This window comes from Toxotes jaculatrix, chromosome 2 (assembly GCF_017976425.1).
Source record: "Toxotes jaculatrix isolate fToxJac2 chromosome 2, fToxJac2.pri, whole genome shotgun sequence".
Classification (NCBI taxonomy): Eukaryota; Metazoa; Chordata; class Actinopteri; family Toxotidae; genus Toxotes; species Toxotes jaculatrix.
This window is the reverse complement of record NC_054395.1, coordinates 13,256,129-13,268,395: the sequence shown is the minus strand read 5'-3', so window position 1 is coordinate 13,268,395 and position 12,267 is coordinate 13,256,129. Positions and strand designations below refer to the sequence as shown.

General features: G+C 39.7%; 1 protein-coding gene across 3 annotated transcripts in view; it reads left to right on the top strand.

The window, feature by feature from the left end:
* Positions 1–12,267, top strand: part of espn (espin) — a 41,455-nt gene extending 29,188 nt beyond the window's left edge. For 2 of the 3 annotated variants that reach the window (XM_041066077.1, XM_041066069.1), the window contains 3 exons: positions 7,104–7,183; positions 7,846–7,866; positions 9,919–12,267. In XM_041066077.1, the coding sequence (XP_040922011.1) occupies positions 7,104–7,183; positions 7,846–7,866; positions 9,919–10,066 (249 nt within the window). In that variant the 3' untranslated portion in view covers positions 10,067–12,267. The remainder of the gene's footprint in view (positions 1–7,103; positions 7,184–7,845; positions 7,867–9,918) is intronic. The other variant, XM_041066085.1, reaches the window with a different exon arrangement.

Here is a 12,267-nt window from a genome sequence, read left to right as displayed (position 1 = left end):
CAAAAATACAAAAAAATACATAACAATAATAATAATAACTACATTTGTATGGTACTTTAGTCTTAAAATTGCAAAATACTGCAAATAAAATGTGCAAGCAGTGAAAATACAAAGAAACAGTATGCCATCTCTTTCAATTTTTTTTCGTTTTGTTTTGGTTTTTTTGGCAGGCAGATCATGACTACTCTTCAAGAGTAATTCCACACTAAGTTCCTTACTCAGAAAAACCTTTGTTGCACTGACCTCTCTGGGTTGACAGTTTCAACTCTGTTGCACCTTTAACCACACCCAGTGTGGTTTTCTGTCACTGTTGGGTGTGGACTGAAGTGTGTCTGTCTGCTGCACTGGTACCAGTACCCAACACTGATGTAACACTGCAGTCTTACATCATATTTGGGTTGCAGACAGAACAGGCAGCAAGATGAAAAATTCAACAGCTGGATATCAGTGAAAGCAGAATTGTCAGTTTTGTGAAGTCACTCTTTAAACAAAGAGAAAACATCAAAGACTGAATAAATATAGATGGAAAAGATCTGGTCAGTGTCAAAGGCCTAAAAAAATACAAATGTAGACATGTTGTAAGCTTATAACACATCTAAATTCTAGATATGATATATAGGTATAAGTAATATATTAATTAATTTAAAAGGAACAAAGCTTTTTCTGTTCTCTTTGACTCTAAATTAAAGCAGGAAGTTTAGTGCTAATAATGAGGCAGTGCCATTGCACCACTAAATCCATGTAAAACCTGTGTGTCAGGATGGATTTGCACTGAAGCGTGTATTCACACCAGGAACTACGAGCTGAAGGAATCCCTCCCTCCTTCCCTTTTTTCTTGTCCTCTGGTCTCCTTTGACCTCTAGTTTGCGGCAAGTGGGCACTACCAGCCTCAGGAATGGCACTACTCCCATGTCCACAATGCCATTTTGGGCCCATTTGGGGAACTGATGACAGAGCATGACCTAAATCGTATTGAGAAGCAAATTGAGAACCTGCAGGTCATGCACAAGGTCTCGGAAGTCGAGAAGGAGCTAGAAGAACTAGAACGGGAGCTTCACCAGCTCCTGCCAGTTTCTGCTGCCCTCAATCAAGGGCACTTCTCAGTCAATCCAAAGCAGGTACATGGCCAAGCTGAAGACCTTCCAGCCTGGTGCAGCAAGATTTCTACCCTACTCAAGAGTATGGCCATTCTTCTTGCCACCCTGGGGGGAAAAGAGATCGACATCTTGGACCTTATATGTCCTGGATATTCTCAGGAAGAGGCAAGGAATGTGAGCACAGGTCAGACTGAAACGGCAGGATCAGCTGGCACTGGATTTATTGGAAGGTCTCAGTCCTTCTCAACAAGAGAGGATGTGGAGAAGGAGATAAAGCAGTGTGGAGTTTCTGTGAAGAACCTCAAGGCCAATTATGAACTTCAGAATCAGTCGCAGTCTGCCGACAACATAGCAAACAGGGTATACAAACGTAAGAGGTCACTCCCTGTGGTAAGTGAGTCTAGTTACCCTCCAGAGCCAATTCAGGAAGATGTCCCTTGTTCCTCTGCTACAGTCCACGACTCCAATACCAATGGAGATTTACCTTCAGTGGAGGAATCAGTCTTACAACTTGTTGAAGAGCCAGTTATCGTTGCATCTCATGCTCCTCAGACATATGCGCCCCCTGAGATAATGGCTCCAAATAACATTGAACAGTTCAATCAGGTTCTTTCTGCAGACCCTATTTTAAATAATGATCAACTAACAAGAAGTTTGGAGGTGCAGACAGATCTAAGTTATGTCCAGGAATGGATTGAAATGAGGAAAGAGAGAATTGTTTTCCTGTTCCTCGAACACTGGCGGAAGTACACAATCTCCGAATCTTATCGGACCAAATACACAGGCAGGAGAGGGAATCATTTAGATGTGGGCTGGGAGGACTACAACCAATTTAGTGCACAGATTAGCGGAGAGATACAGAGTGAAGACGACAAACTCCTCCTGTTCATGAAATCAAAGCAGGTAGTAGGGAATCTGATTGGCCACTGGAGGACAATCATGAGTCAAGTGCCCACGCGCCAGATACGCCGGCTGAGTCGTGCCCAGATGATCTACTGGCCAGAGCACTTCTTGCCACACATCAATGGGTCACCTGTCAGCTATGAAAGCCTAACCCTGGACCTTTTCATGCTTGGATACTTCCAGCTGCTAGAAATGAACATGTCTCGCAGTGAGCGCAAATTCCGCCACCTGTTGTGCTATGAGATGTTCGATCGTCTTGGGAGCCATAAGTGGGAGGTCATAAGGCAGTTTCACAAGGAAGTCATGGAGGAAATTGAGAGAGGGAAGCGAGATTGGGTGGATGGGTTTGAAGATATAAAGTTGAAGTATTTTGGAGAGTCTAATGAAGGGGGAGGTGTTATGACAGCTTCTCTATATTCCATGTCTCCTGACACGTCTGTTATGACAATGCAGGAATCACTCCCTCCCCCACCTTCGCATCCTCCTCCTCCACCACCACCTACCCATCCTGCACCCCCACCTCCAAAGTCACAGTCTACTTCACCTGCACCACCACCACAACCTTCCCCATCAGTCTCACAATCAGATGTTTCTGTATCATTATCATCACCTGCTTCAGACCAGGATGGTGTATGCAACAATGGCCAGTGTGTGGAGCAGAGAACCCCAAAGAACTCAGTGGAGGACAATGCTCAAGGGGATGTAAAAGCCAGTGAGCAGATGTCATTAAATGAGACTGTGGTTTCTAATGGGAAAAGTTCAGAGCAGGACCATATGCAGAGCTTGGCAACTGAAACTGTACAACAAACTGACACAACAACAAAGGCTGAGACACTGGACACAACAGAGAGCTCAGGACCAGATCCAGGGAAAAATATTACTGTTAATATTATAGAGGAACCTTGTGTTGATAAATCTCCACCAAGAGATGAACCCAATGAAGACTCAATTAAAGTGATCTATGAGCTAAAAGAGTTTAGCAATGAGGAAATCATTAGATACATTGACAGAAGTTTTGCGTTTTGGAAAGAAAAGGAAGCTGAGCTTTTTGATATATAACAACCATGCATTAAAGGTCCACTAAAAACCCAGTTCACCTGTGCAACCAAAGAGGAGAAAGCAGGATCAGGGATATTGACCTGCACAGTGGAGTATGCTGACAGAGGCAACTAATCTGGTGTGCTAGCATTTAGGTCACATAAGGGACTTAACTGGAACAAAGCAAAGAGCATCCACTTAGCTGTACTGACTCTACCGTTTTCATCTGCTTAAGTGGATGAAAAGATAGCGTGTGAAGTCGAAAGACATAAATTTGCTACAGCCGTTTCATTTTGAATTGCGTTGAACAAAGAGCTTTTCGCATGTAGTATGATGGATTGCCCTGGTGCACTGCTTCTAGGAGAACAAGTTTTTAAAGGAAAAGATATGCCATAAAAGTTGTTGTGTATTGTGTTTTAGATCATCTTTTTAATCAACGACATGACTGGTAAATTGGTTTCTATTGAATAATTCAGATTGCATTTCATGTTCACAGAGTCTATAATCCACCACTTCAGAAAGGCTAAGGGATTTACTTCACAGTTGAACTCTGAGTACCTGATTAGAGTACAGTTTAATAAAACTTAACCTTTCACTCTTCCAAAACGCTAATACTATTTCAAGTGCTCTTTATTGCTTCACTCAAAGGCAATGAAAATAGGTCTTAAGTTTGTTTGTCAGAGTTTAAGGTTATTTAGTAGACAAATGGTCCTTGTTTTTAAGTATGCATTACAAGGATTAGTCATGTGGAAAATGCAAGGCCTTTTGTTACTTTTACTATTAATTCAGAACTGCAAATTTCTGTCTATCATCTAAATGAAACATCAACTCAAGAGTTTGTAGTTATTCCATGACGTATGTTCCATCCTTTTGTTAGTCTATTTATAATGTGAGTGTTTAAATTTGTTTTCTTTACCCTTTATTATTTGGTTTCTACATTGCTGTAGGAAATAAAGCGTGGTGACATTTTTGTGATTATAGGATTTCAGTAGTTCTTTCCTACACTATTCTACATTAACTGTTGGGGGTTACTCTACCGGTGAATATTTGAATTATTCAAATGGCCATCAGTCCAAATTAATATATTTTAAAAGACGCTGTTTCTATCACGGTGAGAACCTAAGTAACCCCCCTGATATATGTACCAGTGAAAGAGCCACTGTCAAAGTCCAAGCTCTTGATCCTGTACTGGGACACTTGAAGCTGTCGAGAACTGCACTATTCTCATAGCGCGTCTTCTGCAGCATCAAGATTACCTTCAAATAACCCTCTTAGTACCCCCTGCTGTCATGCTATCCGTGGCTTACAGGAGCCATAAGGAGGTTACAGTGAATCTTGATCATCTCACAGCTCAAAAAGGAAGGCAGTCAGCTGGTAAACTTAAAGGTATAAATATAGATTTGCATTTATGTAGAGCATTTGTGTCAGATTTGATGAATGTAAACAGCACACTACAGAGGGAGAAGTGACACTGTTAATTGTGACAGCGAAGTTAGACAGTGCAAATCATGTGCAGTCAACATTTTTAGCCAAAGTAATGAAGAATATTAGCAAATAAAACAAAGAATAAATGTAAAATTCAGCAGAATGTGTCCATGCTATGCAGAGGTATAAGCACTGTGTGTTTTTATGCAATGCAAAATTGGTAACAGTTCATATTTGATTAACACTAGAGGTCTCCTCAGGCATGAAACAGAAACCCGGCTAAATTCACAACCGATGGTGGCCCACAAGCCCAAATTGCAAGTAGCCACAAACTACCAGAATGTGACAAATCATAATAATAATAAAATACTTGCCTTTCCTGTTAGTAGATATCAATGTCAACTTGCCTTTTACCAACATTGGCCAGATGACTCTGGCTGACGAGCATGAATCAAGAACTACTCACTCAGATGAGACCAACATATTCATAAGCCAGAACAGCGTACAGGCACAATCTCAAGTTTTCCCTGATTCATTGGAAATTTTGAGAAGCTCCTCTGATATGTTTTTAATTAATCTATTATTGATTGTAATGGATTCTGGCCAGGCTAATGCCGTGTACTGGCTACATTCTCTGGCTCATGCAGATGCAGTCTGCTGGCACAACAGATGACACACACGACCCAAATACCAATACTTTTTTGGAAGACCTTCAACAATCCACTGTCCCTTAAATTTCCTTTTCTCATTATTTTCAAAAATGGCCCAGCTACTTTTTAGCAGCTACTTTTCCAACCAATTCAAGTTTAAAGTTGAAAGCAAAAGGGTGTTGATATTTACTGATTCCCTTAAGGAATAAGTCACGTGGTACTCCAACATGTCAGCTTATCACAAGAAGGCCACAGGTTCAATTCTTGCAGAGTCTGTTCACTAATATAGTTCCCTGCTCTAGAAGGTTGTGTGGATTGAGGATTTTGATACCAAGGTATTTATGTGAGTTATGTAATGTGAGTTAAATGAGCAGTGCACAACACTAATATTGGAAAGGCAAGAGGTTCAAGATATAAGCATGGCTTTATATCAATACATTTGTGGTTTGTGGCTAAAAGTACTCATTGCTACAAATGCATATCACACTAACAAGCTGTATTCACGGGATATGACAAAGCCAAAAGAACATCAGTACATCATAGGTTCTATGCTATCAGCCTATACAACTCATTTTAAGGTAACACACACAACAAATCTGAGACTCTTGACTTGGTTCATGTTACTGAAGGATAAACAGTAAATACCCTTATTCCAGTGGTAATACAGTCCATATTTGACCACGTAAATTACTAGCAAATTATAGTTCTAAAGAATCTATCTGCAAATTTTTGTTTATTTTTTTTTTCTTGCGCTGTAATTCCCAGGGGAATCATTAAAAATTCACTGTGTGGATAATCTTACCTCGATTCATGTTTGCGAGGGCAAGTGAAATGCTTTAGTAAAAGGAATGCAAAAGGGTAATGTATCTTGTCAGGTGAAGATGAGATATCCAAGATGGCTGCCCTCTGGCTGCTGCACCTCCGATTACAGCCTGAAAGAGAGTAAAGGATCCAGTTACTGTATGTGTGCACTGTCAGAGAGAATGTCCTGTAAAACAGTGTCCTGTCCATTTGAAAGGCTTTATTTGAATTCAAAGACACAGGAGAAGAGTACCTATTGTGAGTTCTGTTTGCTGTTTTAAGTACATACATCAGTTTACACAGTACGCTATTTCCAGCGCTACATTCAGTTTAGTCTTTTAAGTCTTCCCTAAAGGCTATTTGTCTAAAATTTGACATATGAGAATGTCTGAGTTGGTCTGACTAATAGGTGGACAAATATTTCATTACAGGTTTCTCTCTGTGCAGGTGCTTACCTGCCCTCTCCAACATTTAGAGAGACCACATGTGAACTGCAGGCCTCAATACTGCCTTTTGTGATTGATGTAATTGTGGTTTCAAAACACATGACACAAAAAAATTTATATAAAAAGTATTAACTACTTAGAAACTCCAGTTAACCCAGTTTCAGTAAGGAAGTTTACTGAGTTAACCATTCAGAGTTTAAAATCATGGAACTGCCAAAAAACTGCAACGCAAATTGATGTATTCGGAAACTAAACTGAGTGGTCAATGATTGTTTTACACAGGTGAAGAGTTTCAGACACAAAACTGTGGGACACAGCTAATTGCTTTGAACATCAGTTAGGTCATGTTTTATATGATTTTGCAAACATATTGCTGTAATAATTTCAATTTAGACTGATGACCAAATCTGTGAAGTTACAAGTTACATTGATCATTTTGCTAATACAGACAGAGGCAATGCTGAATGAAGCTGATGCTGGTCAGGTATTTTGCATTATTTGATCCTTAAATCATGAAAGAACCTTGGTCAGTTTTTCATACTTTTTTCTCGTTCATTTTTTTTTTCCTATTTGAAATACAACTTAAATTTCACTTAAACATTCTGTTCAAATTTGTTGGAGGCTGATCTCTTCATTAGGGGATGAGGTAATGTAACGCAGGATAGCAGGGTTTCTGTTACTATTACAATCCTTTAACAACTGGTATGGGTCCCTATCTATCTCTCCTCCCTGTTCTTCTACAGGCGGAGGAGGAGGCAGCACGCCTAGCATCGATGCCAGCTTGGAGGAGAGACATGATGAAGAAGAAAATGGATGAAGAGAGGTGAGTAACGAAGCTGTGTTGCTCTGCATATGATTTTCATCTCACCTTGTTGAATATTAATTACATCTTGAGCCAGTGGGGGAAGATTATGCTCACTGTTTGTGTATGTTAGTGTATGTTAGTGTGTTTAAGCGTCTCTTTTTTAATGTTAGATTATTATGGACCCCAAGAGGCCATTCTGCACAACACTGCAGAATGGCATCAATTGTCATAAATTATTATATTCTATTCTAACTAATTTATTGTAGAGCACAAAGTCTTATTTCTGAGAATGGAACTAGCACATCTGACACCTGTGTTTGCAAAACAGCATGTTCAAAAACTCTTGAGCTCTTGTCCACAGGAATGTAATGTACCTCAAGCAGTGACCTGTGTGTCTTCAGTGTCCATTAAATTTAAGAAGGGGACCATGTTTACAAAGACATTTTTAAAATGAGATGCATCGCTGGAACCAAAAAACAAACAAAAAAAGAAGACATTTGTTCTGTTACATTCTTTAGAGTATTGTGTTAAACGTTTTGTGCATCTGTTTGGAAAGATGTTTTTATTTTTGTAAAACTATATAACTGTTCAACTATTTCCACATTGTTTTAACTTGTGGAATAACTGTTGTTGCTCTTTAAGATATTTACACCTTTTCTTCTTGTGCTTACTTTCTCCTGATGTGACAGGGAACAAAAAAGGTAAGGAAACATTATTTATTCTAACTAGTAATGCTTACATAATATTTGAGACTATAAATCTGAGATCACGGACTCCATCTAGTGGTGAAAAGTGGTCACATCATGTCCCATGTCTTATTGCTAAATCACACGGGTTTATCAGGATTAATTAAAAATTATACGGGGCAAGCAACAGAAATGACTCCCTATCTACAGTAACAGCCACAAACTAGTACCAAATAAACCTAAAACTAGGAAAAAGTAAAAGGGCATGGAGGAATCACTCCAGCAGTCACATGTACAGTCAGGAAAAAATGCAGTGTTGTGCAGTTTTGTTGTCGTAACATCTACCGCCACTAGGTGGCACCTTTCTTTCTCACTGACAAAGGTATGACTACTGAAAACTGAGGAGGAAGTTTTACCTTACACTGAACATAGACTGTATAAGACATGGATGTAGCACCCGTGACGTCACCCAGTTTGTGACCAAACCATGGGCATTTGAGCTGCGCCATCTTGGAGTTTAGTTGAAGTGTACTTTCCATATTTGGCGGAGAGGCGGTTACTCTACGGGTCAGCCGGCCGAGAACCCGGCCACTTAGCTCGGAGCAACCGAGCTAGCCTAAGGCTAATTAGCTAATCAGCTAGGCTAACAAGCTAAGCAGGGTTAAGGTTAGGGGTTAGAGTTAGCTAACCCTAACCCTAACCCACCACGCGACAGTCCCCGAGTCCGACCCGACTAGCTCGACCTCATGTAACCGCGACGCACAGCATCTAACAGAGATCACAATGTTGCTGCTGTGTTTTAAACATGACTGTTTCAGATAGAGAGGTTTTAGGTGGAGCTGCAGGGTTTGGTGGAGTTGTGGGGGGGAATTTATTTATAACTGTGAAACAATCATTATTTCATTTTAATATATATTAAAACGTTTAAAAACATAATTATTGTCATTCTTATTAATGATAGTAATAATAATATATTAAAATATTTAATATTTACCGGCTTTCACCGCTGCCTCTATCCACAGTTACAGCCGCACACAAACAGCAGCAGCCGCTTACTGACGGAGCTGCTCTGTCCATGCAATGTCGGACTTTATAAACAGAAAAATGAGACGAAATAAAATTGTAGCCTAGTATTCCCGCAATAAACGGACTCTGAGAGCACAAAACACACTGCAACGGCGTTCCTAACATTAGCTGCTCTGGTCCTCTACGAAATGAGGACGAAATGCTCCCAAAACTTCTTGTAGCAGCCCTGACTGTGATTGCTGCTGCTTCAACACAGGTGTTTTCGCTCGCTTCCTAAATTAATCCCACGTGACCTCATTACAGAGGGACGTTATGTGACTCTTTTATTCCTTCACCTGCCGACCTCCGTTGACATTACTGATTGACTGATTGATTATTTGATTGATAGGTCAATCCTCCTAATCTGTACATTAATTGTAAACATGGAAAAAAAATCCCTGCTGACCTCAGTGCTCAAATAGACTTTTTCCGCAGCAGACACTTTGTCTTGGCATAGAAGCAAAGGGCACATACAAAATACATACAATAATACATACAAAACATTTAGGTGAGCTAGTTTCAGGGCCCTGTCCGACACGTTCCATTCTGGGACACTTCATGGAACTGTGTCATTCTTAATTAAACGTGTTTCACCTGCACTTTTACTGCTCTGACAAGTCAAAATCTCTGCTGTGAAAAAGACCTGTTCAGGAAAATCAATTCAAAAACACTAAATTAGCAAAAGTAACAGACAAAAAAATACACAAAACATTGTGTACTTTTCATGTCTTGGGATAGGCCTCTAGCTTCAATGAAAAAAAAATGCCTCTTCAGTTTTGTTGCAAAGGCCCTCCCCTGATTCATTTATTTTCAAAGGCTTCTCCCTGATCTACTGTGGCTTGGATTGTGCCTCATTTCATAAAGCGACTGCCAAATGGATACAAGTAATTGTAAATGTAGAAGATGACCAAATTTCATGTGAAGAAAAACTTAGAATATGTAAATTTCCTGTACAATTCTAATTACTTTTGTTTTTGAACCTTTCCTCATGGATCCATGTAGAAAAGCAGAGGAGCAGGCCAAACAGGCCAAGGAGATAGAGGAGAAGACAGAGCTGGAGCGACTGCGGACCCTCGGCTACGACGAGACCAAGCTGGCCCCCTGGCAGCGGCAGATTATCTTGAAGAAAGGGGATATAGCCAAACAGTGAACTGGGGAATGTCCCCCTCCTCTGCCCTGCAGCACTCCACACCCTCACACACTCACCCCAAGGCCTTCACTGAACGCCTCCCCATCCCTGATCCTCCACCCTGCACTGTACACTGGACAGTGGGGAATGCTTGTCCCCTCTGAACCCTGTCTCACTCTTTGGCCACCAGAAACACAGGATCATGATGTGGTTGCTGCTGTCCACAGGGGCTCTGAGGCTCAGCTTGGGTGAAACACAGCAGTGTGACCCTCCACCTCCCACTGAATGTCTCTTGGACACAAACTCTTGGCACTGATTCTCCTGCTCAAGACATTTGCAAGAGATGCATCTGTCCTGAACTAAATTAACTATATCTGTAGTATATTTCCATTGGCTTTCCTGCAAATCAATAGAAGCTATTTTACATACTGTAGAAGATTTAAGTGACTTGCGATAGACAGGATAGAACAGGCTACTTATGAGCATTTTTGCCATTGGGGAAAAAGCCTGTTATTGAATTTATATTTTCCCTTTACTAGCCCCATTAAGAAATGAATGGAAAAGTAGCTCCATTACAGTTTTGTCATCTAAACATGGCATGGATATATCAGCAAAGGCTTGTTACAGCCTAAAGCAGCTAATGCATTATGTATGTAGACAGTATCATATCTTTATCATGTTATATACTTAGTCATGAGACTTTTGTATCAAACTCATAGGAGCACTTTCTAAATTGCTTCATTTTACTGCCAGAGTTGTAATCCTAACACTACTCAAACTAATCTGTTTCTTTAGAAAAGCTTGTTGTCTCTTCTCAGTGGATTTGGAATATTAATATTATATCCTATTTTAAATAATGTAAAGATTATGTAGCTGTGCAAATTGAATTTTATTAATTCTCACTGAAAAACAAAAGCTGCATTGTTCCAATTTCACTTTTCTATATATGTGACCTAAATGTTAAGCTATTGTGATCATGAATGTGAAATGTTGTGTGCATGTGTTGCATAATGTGTATCAAAGCATGTTGTGATGTATTATTCAGCACATTTGACCCCAGGGCCCTGGATTTTCAGAGACAAACAAAGACACATGTGGTTTACCATCCCGCTTGTTTCTTTTTGAAAATGGCCTTTTCAAAAAACAAAAAAAAACAAAAAACAAGTTATGCACATGTGAAGAGTGGCATCTCACACCAGACGTCTCTCTGCACACTGAGTATTGCAAAGGTTCAGAAAAGACAGTTTGTCCTGTGTGCTGTTCCGGCCTTTGTCCCACTAACCTGGAGGATGAATCTTTGATGAGCAGATCTGCTTACAGAGCGCTCTCTGTCTGCCAGAAACAGCCGTAACATCTAAATGGTTCTGGTCCTTAGATAATGTCAGTTGTGTTTTAGTAATCTGCAGCCACTAGTGTGAGGAGTCCTCTCTCAATACTTGACCGTGTCTTCAGTCAAATATCTGATCACAAAAAAGATTAGCAAAGGTTATACAATGTACTGTATAATTAACTCTAGACATAATTTTACATAACAGAACTGACACAAATGCCAAGTTGATTATGATACAGCTAATTTTATTCAGAATTTCTCTGGTCTAAACAGCTCCTCCCAGTTCCAGAGGTTTTAAAAAATTCCCAGGATTCACACATTTTTTGGGCACTGGCTCATTAAATTAGCGGTTGAATATCAAAGTGTGGAAAATCTGAGTTGATTATTTTTGACAGCGCAGGTTTAAAATGTTGGCAAAGCACAAACCTGTGCCGCAATGTTTAAGAGTAACTGAAACTCAAATCATGTCAAATGTCTTTCTGAATACAACACACTGGTATTCCCACATGATGCAAAATATTCTCTATGTTTACTACAGTTATGTTGGATGTACATTTTTACAAATGTAGGGTGTCGGGCGTACATGTCGTCATGAAAGACATGATCCTGGTTGGGGAATCATTTGGAAATCTAATTCACTTTCATCGGATGCCATATGATGTTGAAATTGAAAATGATGTAAACGTCATTGCCATTTGATTTTCTATATATATATATATATATGTCTATCTATCTACCTATATATATATAAACTCTGTATATAGTGACCCTCTCAGAATTTTGACATTTCATTGTTTCCATATTGCATCGTATTACATGTCTCAGCCTTGCTTGAATAGTATGTTGGCAAATTCATGTATAATTATATTTTCAGACTATTAAAAATGAAGAA